The sequence below is a fragment of the Heptranchias perlo genome, chromosome 1 (genome assembly GCF_035084215.1).
Source record: "Heptranchias perlo isolate sHepPer1 chromosome 1, sHepPer1.hap1, whole genome shotgun sequence".
Taxonomy (NCBI): domain Eukaryota; kingdom Metazoa; phylum Chordata; class Chondrichthyes; order Hexanchiformes; family Hexanchidae; genus Heptranchias; species Heptranchias perlo.
The window spans coordinates 65,844,810-65,857,832 of NC_090325.1; the positions used below are offsets into that span (position 1 = coordinate 65,844,810).

The window sequence follows — 13,023 nt, forward strand, 5'->3', positions numbered from 1 at the left end:
AGTTCAATCAAGTTGGTTGAGACAAAAAAGTTGTACGTAAAGTATTTTATTTATTTGTATAGTTACATGAATAATGCATCTGTATGTCCCTGAAAAATGTATTAATCTTATTTCAATGCACTTTTTACATATTTTTCTTCTTTTTTCTTCTCTCCCATCTTGATGAATCCTTGCTGGTGTTCTGTTCCATGGGCATCAGTTACGCTCTGGAGCAATGCTGAAATGGCCATTCTTCACATATGAACCTGGAGAATTGAGGGACAATTTGCACTGGCCTTTTGCCCAATTTCAAGCAGATCTGGGGTGGCTGGGGAGCATGTTCTTGGCATCCAGTATTATTGTTGTGGGCAGAAGGGCTTTTAAAATGTTAAACTTTTCACCAATTTGGTTCTGCTCTTTAGCTGCTCCGGAGACAACCAGCTCTGCTCTGTTGCAGTAGATACCGAAAACCTGCAGCAATCCTTTTTCTTCACCCTGTCCCCAAGGTGAGCTTTGGGTGCAGGCGAGAATCCCACTGGGAGACCAGGAAAATTACAGTGGTTAGGCTGACCTCAGAAAATTCATCAGGGGTAGTGGCGGAGAAGTTCGGTGGATGCAAAGCCTATCATGCTAACTTTACACCAGCTTACAGACTTAAGTGTCAACAAGCTATTTGGTCATGGAGGGGCATTACAGTCAAACCTGAACCTGTCCTCACCTGATGTCCACACCTATGCATTTTTCAGTAAGGGTTGCTGAACAGTGGTTAGGAGCAGAAACGGTGGCTGGTTTTCACCTCCTAACACGGTCCACTGAGGCTAATTGTAACACCCCGACAGATATACCGGCTGCAATCAGCTCATTCAGTATAGCTCAGCGATCAAACCTGGGATCTTCCTGCTCTGGATGGCTCAACTACATATTGTGTTAACCATCTGATCCACAGGAAAGCCTTTTCAATGGATTTTAATGGATTCAGGATGTGACTAGCTCTTTGCACATCCTCATCTAGTTAATTCTATGGTAGTATCAATATTTTACAGAAAATGTTGTAAATGCACAGCGGGTTGGTCATCGTTTGAAAGAGAAAGGTAATATTTTAGTTGTAACCCTAAAACCCTGAAATATTAATCCATCTTTCTGATTCAGATATGCTGTGTATGTCTAGCATTTTCGGCTCTTAATATTTCCAGTATTCACAATTTTTCTTTTTACCAATAGATTTAGAAAGCTATGAACTGCAGTTCAAAACAATTGTTTTCCATTTTCAGAAACACCAGGGCCTGAAAAACTTATACAGAGCAAAATAATAGTTTTAAAGATACATATACCACAAGTGAACCATTTTGAAAGAAGACTGATTACATTTGGCATGCAAATGAGATTTCCACCAGAGCTTCTTGCATTTTTAGCAAACAAAGCACTATAATCTTACAAATATAAAATGCATTAAAAAAATCCTGTGCCTTGTTTGGAAATGAAAGGCAAAAGTTATTCATTAAATATATCTATCTGAATATTTACTCAGTTTCATAAATCGTTATAAAAAAACACAAAAAAGGAGAGATATGCATTCTACGTTTTTGATCTACATTCCTATATTTATTGGCTATTGTGCTGCAAATCAGTGCCACACTTGGACAAACCTTCTGAATGAGTGACTTTCTTCTGAGATGGTATGGCAGGGAGTACACGGTTGGTTCTCAGCGAGTCACCTGACATAACTGGCAGGAATGAATAAAGTGAGTGGCTTTGGCCAATCCCTTCTCTTTGCGGCCTGGATGCGAGTGTTGGCGGGAGATTCACTGGAGTAGTCCTTACAGAAGTCAGAGGCAGAGACCTGAATTTTTTCATATTCTGAGACACGTCTGGTGGCAGATTACCTACAGTCAAGAAAAAGGATTTAGTTTTTAACATATTTCAAAGCGTCAACATTGTTAAAGAACCGTATTTATGCTGTACTTTTTGTAATCATTTTAGAAAAGTGATGGTTAAAACATCACTTGCCCTGGTAACAAGTCAGCTGCATGAAGGTGACAATCTCAACTAACATTAACTGAACTATCTCATTCAGATGTGTACCTAGCTTGGTGAATAGAATCATAGAAAGGTTACAGCATGGAAGGAGGCCATCGAATCCGCAACGGCTTTATGCAAGAGCGATCCAGCTAATCCCACTCCCCTGCTGTATCCCCATAGCCCTCCAAACATTTTCCTTTCAAGTACTTATCCAGTTCCTTTTTGAAGGCCATGATTGAATCTGTCTCCAACACCCCCTCGGGCAGTGCATTCCAGATCCTAATCACTCTCTGTGTAAAAAAGTTTGTCCTCATGTCACCTTTGGTTCTTTTGCCAATCACCTTAAATCTATGTCCTCTGGTTCTTGACCCTTCCGGGGAACATTTTCTCTCTATCTACTCTGTCTAGACCCTTCATGATTTTGAATATCTCTATCAAATTTCCTGTCACTTAGCCAATTCTGTATCCTTGTTGCTACTGCCCCCTTTATTCCAAGGAGAACAACCCCAGCTTCTCCAGTCCATCCACGTAACTAAAGTCCCTCATCCCTGGAATCATTCTAGTAAATCTCTTCTGCACCCTCTCTAAGGCCTTCACATCTTTCCTAAAGTACGGTGCCCAGAACTGGCCACAATACTGCAGTTGTGGCCGAACCAGTGTTTTATAAAGATTCTTCATGACTTCTATACTTTTGTACTCTATGCCTCTATTTATAAAACCCAGGATCCTGTATTTTTTTTAACCGCTTTCTCAACCTGCCCTGCCACCTTCAATGATTTGTGCACATATACCTCCAGATCTACCTCTTCCTGCACCCGTTTTAGAATTGTGCCCTATACACCCAAGTCCAAGTCATTAATATATATCAAGAAAAGCAGTGGCCTCAGCACCGACCCTGGGGAACACCACTGTACACCTCCCTCCAGTCCGAAAAACAACCGTTCACCACTACTCTCTGTTTCCTGTCACTTAGCCAATTCTGTATCCATGTTGCTACTGCCCCCTTTATTCCTTGGGCCCTCTAGTTTATATTTCCGCTCCTCGTTCTTTCTACCGAAATGTATCACTTCGCATTTTTCTGCTTTAAATTTCATCTGCCACGTGTCCACCCATTCCACCAGTCTGCCTATATCCTCTTGAAGTCTATCACTATCTTCCTCACTGTTTACTACCCTTCCAAGTTTTGTGTCATCTTCAAATTTTGAAATTGTGCCCTGTGCACCCAAGTCCAAGTCATTAATATATAAATCAATAAAAGCAGTGGTCCCAGAACTGACCCCTGGGGAACACCACGGTACACCTCCCTCCAGTCCGAAAAGCAACCGTTCACCACTACTCTGTTTCCTGTCGCTTAGCCAATTCTGTATCATGTTGCTACTGCGCCATTTATTCCTTGGGCCGCAATCTTGATGATAAGCCTACCATGTGGCACCTTATCAAACACCTTTTGAAAGTCCATATACTCTATATCAACTGCATTGCCCTCATCCACACTCCGTGTTACCTCATCAAAAAACTCTATCTGCCTCTTGGGAATGTGCCTAGACTGTACCCGAACCATCTCCTCTTTAATGGCCACCCACTGTTCAAATACAGTTTTGCCTGCCAATCTTTGATTCCAATTTACCCGGGCTAGATCTGTTCTCACCTCATTAAAATTGGCCCTCTTCCAATTGGGTATTTTTACTTTAGAGTGGTCCATGTCCTTTTCCATAGTTATTCTAAACCCTATGATCACTGCACCCTAAATGCTCCCCCACTGACACTTGTTCCACTTGGCCTGCCTCATTCCCTAGAACCAAGTCCAGCAATGCCTCCTTCCTCATTGGGCCGGAAACGTACTGGTTAAGAAAGTTATCCTGAACACATTTCAAAAATTCCTCCCTCGCTTTGCCTCTTATATTATTATTGTTATCCCAGTCTATATTAGGATAGTTGAAATCCCCAGTTATCACTACTCTATAGCTTTTGCACCTCTCTGTAATTTCCCTCCAAATTTGCTCCTCTGTATCCTTCCCACTAGTTGGTGGCCTATAGAATACACCCAGTAGTGTAATGGCGCCTCTTTTATTTCTTAGCTCTAACCAAATAGATTCTGTCCTTGACCCCTCGAGGACATCCTCCCTCTCCAGTACTGCAATATTCTCCTTAATCATTACTGCCACCCCCCTTCCGTTCTTTCCTTCCCTATCTTTCCTGAACACCTTCTATCCAGGAATATTTAGTACCCAATCCTGCCCATTTTTGAGCTAGGTCTCCATTATCACCATGACATCGTATTCCCATGTGGCTATTTGCTCCTGCAGCTCACCAACCTTGTTTATCATGCTTTGTGCGTTTACACACATGCACTGCAAACCAGTCTTAGACTTTCTTCTTCCAATGTTCCGAAAAGAAAGTACAGGAGTAGGCCATTCAGCCCCTCGTGCCTGCTCCGCCATTTGATAAGATCATGGCTGATCTGTGATCTAACTCCATATACATGCCTTTGGCCCATATCCCTTAATACCCTTGGTTGCCAAAAAGCTATCTATCTCACATTTAAATTTAGCAATCGAGCTAGTATCAATTGCCGTTTGCGGAAGAGAGTTCCAAACTTCTACAACCCTTTGTGTGTAGAAATGTTTTCTAATCTCGCTCCTGAAAGGTCTGGCTCTAATTTTTAGACTGTGCCCCCTACTCCTAAAATCCCCAACCAGCGGAAATAGTTTCTCTCTATCCACCCTATCTGTTCCCCTTAATATCTTATAAACTTCGATCAGATCACCCCTTAACCTTCGAAACTCTAGAGAATACAACCCCAATTTGTGTAATCTCTCCTTGTAACTTAACCCTTGAAGTCCGGCTATCATTCTAGTAAACCTTCTCTGCGTCAAATTTCATCTGTCATGTGTCTGCCCATTCCACCAGCTTGTCTATGTCCTCTTGATGCCTATTACTATCCTCCTCACTGTTTACTACACTTCCAAGTTACATAAAGAAATGGTGGCAAAATGTAGCAATACCAGGCTACCAAAATATCATTTATAAAGTACAAATTAGTACAAGTGGGGCGAAATTCCTCTTCTCAATAACTTTAATGAGAAAGCATGAGTGCGAAATGAGAAATTGCATTTTGTATGCAAGCTCACGTTTTAGTTGGAAATATCGAACTGAGAATTTTAACCCCAAGATGTAAAAAAAATCATACAGAACCTATCAGATATGATCAGACTTTACTAAGATGATTTGTAGCGACAACTTTATAAATATTCACCTACATTTACGAGCACAGTAGTCAGCAATAGGAGCTAGGCAGGACCGTGCCGGAATTGAATCTTTTATTTTCATTCTCTCAAGGGGGTTTCGCTGCATATTTTCTCCTACAGAGAAAAGAGAATATAAAGTGAATAACAAATATAGAGTACAATGTATATTCTTAATATCGTCATATGGATGAGAATCCATTTTCCTTTGGGATTTTGTTTTGATACATACTTCTGACGAAACATAGAACATAGAAACATAGAAAATAGGAGCAGGAGTAGGCCATTCAGCCCTTTGAGCCTGCTTCGCCATTCAATATGGTCATGGCTGATCCTCTATCTCAATATCATATTCCAGCTCTCTCCTCATACCCCTTGATGCCTTTTGTGTCTAGAAATCTATCTATCTCCTTCTTAAATATATTCAGTGACTTGGCCTCCACAGCCTTCTGTGGTAGAGAATTCCACAGGTTCACCAACTTCTGAGTGAAGAAATTTCTCCTCCTCTCAGTCCTAAATGTCCTACCCCGTATCCTGAGACTGTGACCCCTCGTTCTGGACCCCCCAGCCAGGGGAAACATCCTCCCTGCATCCAGTCTATATCACTAGGAATGGACCAATCAGCATATTTACTGACACCAATTGCATAGAGAACCCATGAATGGACCAATTTGGAAGATTTGAGCCAGTAAACAACTTTGTGGACATGTCTAACCACATCTGCAGTGATATCAGGACAGGTTCATGTGTAAACCCTTGTGATTTCCATTTTTATGTACCAAGCAGCTACTGCATGAGTGTGTATGTGTATTGTGCAGATAGGTCTTCCTCTAATGCATTGCAGAAGATCCATCTTAAGTATTCTTAACAAACAAGATGAAAAATAAACAGCAGAAGCAGATTGTACACAGAGATAGAATGATCAGTACACAAGGTAATATATCATACAATTAATTAAAGAGTCCAGCGAGTGTTCACCATTCAAAATACTGTACATTTTAATTGCATCCTCAAAATCTTTTCTTGCTGCTACTATCACGATTGGAGAATTTCAACTTGTAACATTACAGTTGTTTGACACAAACTCAGTGACATTGTACTAGTAAATAAATTATTGGAAAAAATCATTTTCATTTTAGATGGATTTTTCTTTTCATACTACCCAATTTTTAGAAAGTTTTGCAGCAGATGGGGTGGGGGGGTGGTGGGAATGGGAATGGGAATGGGAATGGGACCCATTATGTTGGATCCTTACCCATTTTTGACCTGCTGAATACTCAATATCTTTGTTTTTTGAAGTAAGAGGAAGCCAGGCTGGTCAGGGACCACAGGGGGCACCCACCTGCTGACACCTCCCACTCCAGAATATATAAACCATGGCACTCCTACCTCCTGCTGGCCCAGCAGCTGTGCTTGCAGAGATCACAGTTCATAACGGAAGCCATCAGTAAGTTATGCCACATGTTGCCACTCAATCTGCAACCAATCTCCACCTTTGGCACTGCACTTCTAATGGCTGCGAAGGTCACATCCACCTTCAATGCTACAGCGTCAATCCAAGCCGCCACTGGAGACATTAGTAACACCACTCATCTGTGCATAGATGCATAAAGTGTTGTTTGCTACAGCAAGCCAGTTCATTCATTTTCCCATGGACAACCAGCGGCTGCATGACAGGACAATGCAATTTTACAGAATGGCAGGATTCCTCAGTGTGTAAGGAGTCACAGACTGCACCCATATTGCTATACATGCTTCCTTGATCTATGCCAACAGGAATGAATTGCACTCAATGTCCAGCTCTTTTGCGACTAGTAGTACTGAATTTTGCAAGAATTATGCCAGCTCCTCAAAGCCTTTCCACCATCTACAAGGCACAAGTCAGGAGTGTGATGGAGTACTCTCCACTTGCCTGGATGAGTGCAGCTCTAACAACACTCAAGGAGCTCGACACCATCCAGGACAAAGCAGCCCGCTTATTGGCACACCGTCCATCACCTTAAACATTCACTCCCTCTATCACCGCGCACCGTGGCTGCAGTGTGTACCATCTACAAGATGCAATGCAGCAACTCACCAAGTCTTATTTGACAGCACCTCACAAACCTGCGACTTCTACCATCTAGAAGGACAAGGGCAGCAGGCGCATGGGAGCACCAAAAGCTGCACGTTCCCCTCCAAGTCATAAACCATCCTGACTTGAAAATATATCGTCATTCCTTCATCGTCGCTGGGTCAAAATCCTGGAACTCCCTACCTAACAGCATTGTGGGAGAACCTTCACCACACAGACTGCAGCGGCTCACCACCACCTTCTCAAGGGCAATTAGGGATGGGCAATAAATGCTGGCCTTGCCAATGACGCCCACATCCCATGAATGAATTAAAAAAACCATGCCACGTGCATTTACGCACATGCACTCCAAACTCATCTTAGACTGCCTCGCATTTGCCCCTGCCTGATCCCTCCTATTTCTGAACTATTCTTTACTCTGGTATTATTTGTCTCTCCCAGTCTTCTGTACATCTTGTTTCTCCTCTCTAATGTTTCATCCTGGTTTCTATCCCCCTGCCAAATTAGTTTAAACCCTCCCCCACAGCACTAGTTAACCGTACTGTGAGGACATTGGTCCCAGGTCTATTGAGGTGCAACCCGTTCATTTTGAACAGATCCCTTCTGCCCCAGAACCGGTCCCAATGGCCCAGGAGTCTGAAGCCCTCCTTCTTGCACCATTTCTCCAGCCATGCATTAACCTGTCTTACCCTACTATTCCTATACTCACTACTGTGTGGCACTGGGAGTAATCCAGCGATTACTACCTTTAAAGTACTGCTTTTTAACTTCCTCCCTAGCTCCTGACACTCTGACTGCAAGACCTCAACTCTTTTCCTTCCTATGTCATTGGTTCCCACATGGACCCCGACTTCTGGCTGTTCCCTTTCCCCCCTCAAAATGTTCCGGACCTTTAAGAAAATTATCCTCTGGCTACCATTATAGCCAGTTAAACTTGATGTCAGGCAGAGCATAATGGGGCTGATAACAGTTGCATCAAATGAGTAATTACTTACCATGTGAGGCTTTTAGTTATATCCATTCATGTAAGGCTGTGAGTGAGGGAACACTTGCACATGAAGGTTGGGGTTGTAAAAGGACCTGAAGTACCTCTTGGACATTAATGATAAATTCTTGAAGCATATCAACACACTGAAGTAAGTTGATTGTAAACGGCAAACATACTTAGGACAGTGTATTCTTGTAAGCTATGCCTGACTCTTCTCAACTTGCTTGACCTGGTAAAGCCAGTAAACTTCTTGAGGAACTGACTGCACTGGCCACGTCCTTCAACTGTACCTTTTGACAGCCATCCCTCTCTGTCCTAAAGACAGCCTTCCTCCTCAGACATATTTGGGCCAGTAACACTTGTGTTGAAGCCTCAGAAAACTTGGGAGTTCTGTGACTTGCAGCAGATCTCTCAGACATTGTGCAACAAATCTCAATCCCGTTTACCAAACAGAATGGTTCTCGATGATGCCTGGTCCATTAAGTTGTTGCAGGTATTTAAATGCTGCAGCAGTATGCCACTTTCTTGCCCCAAATGGACAAGCAGAGGTATTGACAATACTGGGAGCTCACCCAGGATATTCTAATTAGGCTGAACCTGGAAATTTGGCGGGGTCAGTCCTGGGTCATTTGAATGGGAAGAAATCCTGCTCAACCACATATCTGCCAGAAGAAAATCTGAGCTAAAGCCTTTGACATATTTGCATTTCATATTTGGGTTCTAATATTTTGAACAGGAAATATTCCTCAAAATATCATTTAAGATTCTGAAACCATCACGGTGTTCAGAAAGGAATCAGCGTCATTTGAATGAGTTTCGGAATTCTGGCAATAAAATGTTGTCTTTGTGCTGTATAAATATTGTAACTTTTATCTATTAATAACAGAGCTTTGCCTACATAACATCAGTCTCTGCATTTCAAAGTAATTCATTGCATTAAGTATTTTAAGACATTGTGACATAAGAATCATAGAATCATAGAAAGGTTACATCACGGAAGGAGGCCATTCGGCCCATTGAGTCCGCGCTAGCTCTGTGCAAGAGCAATCCAGCTAGTCCCACTCCCCCGCCCTTTCCCCATAGCCCAGCAAATGTTTTCCTTTCATGTACTTATCCAGTTCTCTTTTGAAGGCCATCATTGAATCTGCCTCCACCACTCCCTCGGGCAATGCATTCCAGATCCTAACCACTCCTGTGTAAAAAATTTCTTCCTCATGTCACCTTTGCCAATCACCTTAAATCTATGTCCTCTGGTCCTTGACCCTTCCACCAATGGAACAGTTTCTCTCTATCTACTCTGTCTAAACCCTTCATGATTTTGAATACCTCTATCAAATCGCCTCGCAACCGTCTCTGTTCCAAGGAGAACAACCCCAGCTTCTCCAGTCTAACTACGTAACAAAAGTCACTCATCCCTGGAATCATTCTAGTAAATCTCTTCTGCACCCTTTTCTAAGGCCTTCACATCTTTCCTGAAGTGCAGTGCCCAGAACTGGACACAGTTCTCCAATTGTGGCCAAGCCAGTGTTTTATAAAGGTTCATCATGACTTCCATACTTTTGTACTCCAGGCCTCTATTTAAAAAGCCCAGAATCCTGTATGCTTTTTAACCACTTTCTCAACCTGCCCTGTCACCTTCAACGATTTGTGCACATATACCCCCAGATCTCTCTGTTCCTGTACCCCTTTTAGGATTGTGCCCTCTAGTTTATATTGCCTCTCCTCGTTCTTCCTACTGAAATGTATCACTCCGCATTTTTTTGCTTTAAATTTCATCTGCCACATGTCCGCCCATGCCACTAGTCTGTCTATATCCTCTTGAAGCCAATCACTATCCTCCTCACTGTTTACTACCCTTACACGTTTTGTGTCATCTGCAAATTGACACAATTTCCTGTCGCTATATAAATGCAATCATTGAAATTATAACATTTTAGAAGTTACCTTGGGGGTTGCTGTGTAAGTAGGGAAGGTGAGGATGACGTGAGAGTTCCATATGTTTGACTCTTTCTTGCAGAAAAACCTCCAGCAGCTTTGCTGACGGAAGTGCAGTCCATGTTTTATGGGGCAAAATGTGATTGGTGTCTTTTGCCCACGGACCATCCAAAAATTGTTGAGAGCCGGTCCTGTTCTCAAACAAGTCATGTTCACTGCGGCTTTTTTGAGACCTGTGCGCAAAGTGGTGTGTACTAGGCTTACTGTCTGTGCTCTTAACTGTGCAAGTGGAATTTAAAAACAGAGGATTGCTAAGAGTTAGTGGCAGGAGGCTCTGTGTCCGTATTGGGGGAAGACTTTTATATACTTTTTGTTTTTTTTCTGATGACTGACATTTCTGAGTTGCTAGCTCTGAAGGTGTTTTCCTCAATCTACTCTCTTCTGCCCGTTCCTCCAGGACATCACTATTGTTAGGATCCATGATGCAATCAAAGGTGGTTATAATGTCATCTACTTCAGAAGTTTCATCTCGTAGGTATCTGTCCTTGTTTTTATCTTTCCGACTGCTCTTTTGCTCATCCTTTTTCTTTTTACAGGAGAATATCTGGTTCAATACACTGAAGCGCCCCTCCTTCTTCTTGCTGCTTTGTGAAGGTTGCTGTCTAACAGGCTCAGATCTGTGTTCAATAGAAACAAAATTAAATCAAACATTCCAGAATTTACAAACAGATTTTATTAAGTTTTTCACAAGTGAATACTATTTAAAGCATAAAATAACCATAGATCTTTATAGGTTTACAGTAATTTGCCACTTTACAGGTAAAATTAAACATTTTATACTTTACATAGCAATCTCCAGTTCCTTACTTTAATGGCTTGTTATTTGTAATTATTGTTACTTATTCATTTTTCTTCCTAAAAGCCCTTCCTTCACCAAATCTTCACTTTACATTCCTTACCTATAGACATTGTCAAATGGCACTTAAGAAAAAAAATCTCCTTTTACATGCCCAGTCTTTCCTGTCTATCTGTTGTTCTTCAGTTTGGGCTGAAGATGTCTGCCATGACCATTCCCAGTCTATTGGTTGATAGAATGTGCATCATGTGGGGTATTATAGGTCTCCTGTCGATTCGCCCATACCTACAAGATGAGGAACTCTGCAACTCTGAGGTATTATCTGGTGTCCTAGCTGAGAACTGGCAAAACTCACTCCTGACGCGGAGCTTAATTATTATTTGAAGCTGGAATTTGAACTCAGGTTTTCAGATGGAAATCTGGTGTTGAGTTACAGCTACTGTGTTGTTTATTGATATTTTTTAGAGCACATGCATTTAGTTCAGGTACAAAATTATGAGGGGCACAGATAGGATGGATACTAAGGAGCTTTTTCCCTTTGTTGAGGGTTCTATAACAAGGGGACATAGATTCAAGGTAAAAGGCGGGAGGTTTAGAGGGGATTTGAGAAAGAACTTTTTCACCCAGAGGGTGGTTGGAGTCTGGAACTCACTGCCTGAAAGGGTTGTGGAGGCAGGAACCCTCACAACATTCAAGAAGCATTTGGATGAGCACTTGAAATGCCATAGCATACAAGGCTACGGACCAAATGCTGGAATATGGGATTAGAGTAGACAGGGCTGATGGCCGGCGCGGACACGATGGGCCGAAGGGCCTCTATCTGTGCTGTATGACTCTATGACTCTATGACTCTATAACAGTAATTCTGGCAGATGCTGAGTTTATATGAAGTGTTACTGTTGCTATTGATGTCCTACAGGGCATGTTCTTTTATACACTTCACTCTTTCCAAAATTTTAATAAACAATGATTTCACATGGATTACGCAGCAAATTCAGCTTTGGCTAACTTTTCTTTGAGGATCAGCTGCAGTTCTGGCCAGTTAGTTTATTTTAGGTGGTGTTGGTTGAGGGAAGAACGTCAGATGGAATATCAAGCATATTCCGCTGCTCTTCTTCGAATAGTGCCGTGGAATTCTGAACAGACAGTATCAGTTTAATGTTTCACCTGAAAGATTACACCATCCTCCAACCACTGTGTTCTCTATTCTTCAGTGGACATGATTTTAACTCAGATATTCAAAAGTAAATGCTAGTGGAAGGACCATGTTACCTCAAGCAGTTTAAGTTGTTCTTAGTGTATTCATTGTGCTCTAAATGGGAATTCATTTTCCCTTGTTTATGTTAGCAGACTGTTAAAAATGCATACGTTTTCTCATAAACACTACCTTCAAGAACAGCTCAAAGATGTCTTCAATAACCAATAAAGGCCAGCCTGATCTAGACCATTGAACCAGGAGAGAGAGTTTCAGAGAGATGATTGAAAATTTGGGACAAAAGATAGGTATTGAGAATGGTTTTAAAAAAGGAAAGAGAGATAGAGAGGCAGTGGGGTCTCGGAAGGGAGTTCCAGTCAACGTCTAGGTGGCTAAAGCTCTGCTACCAAAAGTGGACGGAGGGAGGGTGGAATCCACAGAAGGCCAAAGTTGGAAGAGCAGGGAGCCACATACGTCTACAAGGACAGGGCTAATGGACGAGTGGGTCTTAGTGTAGGATAAGATATGAGCAGCTGCATTTTGGATAGAGTATGGTGTCACACATTAAGAATGCCAATTGGATGAGCTGCAAATGCCTGTGGGACTCTACCCACCAAGAGTCACTGAATTCTGAAAAGGAGAGGAGGGAAAGGAAGAATATTTTTGGGAAGGGTGAGGAAGAATGATAATCTTTCAGTAATGTTTGCTAACAGCCAAGCAAAAGTGTTACTG

At 42.1% G+C, this 13,023-nt stretch overlaps 1 protein-coding gene and 1 pseudogene across 1 annotated transcript in view; one reads left to right on the forward strand and one right to left on the reverse strand.

The window, feature by feature from the left end:
- The window catches only part of LOC137322916 (putative nuclease HARBI1 pseudogene), a 201,874-nt pseudogene that overhangs the window by 105,994 nt on the left and 82,857 nt on the right, over positions 1-13,023 (forward strand).
- Positions 1,582-13,023, reverse strand: part of ankrd55 (ankyrin repeat domain 55) — a 57,550-nt gene continuing 46,108 nt past the window's right edge. The window contains exons 13-15 of the mRNA XM_068001657.1: positions 10,250-10,917; positions 5,259-5,360; positions 1,582-1,862 (exon numbers count right to left, since the gene is read on the reverse strand). Of these exons, the coding sequence (XP_067857758.1) occupies positions 1,582-1,862; positions 5,259-5,360; positions 10,250-10,917 (1,051 nt within the window). The remainder of the gene's footprint in view (positions 1,863-5,258; positions 5,361-10,249; positions 10,918-13,023) is intronic.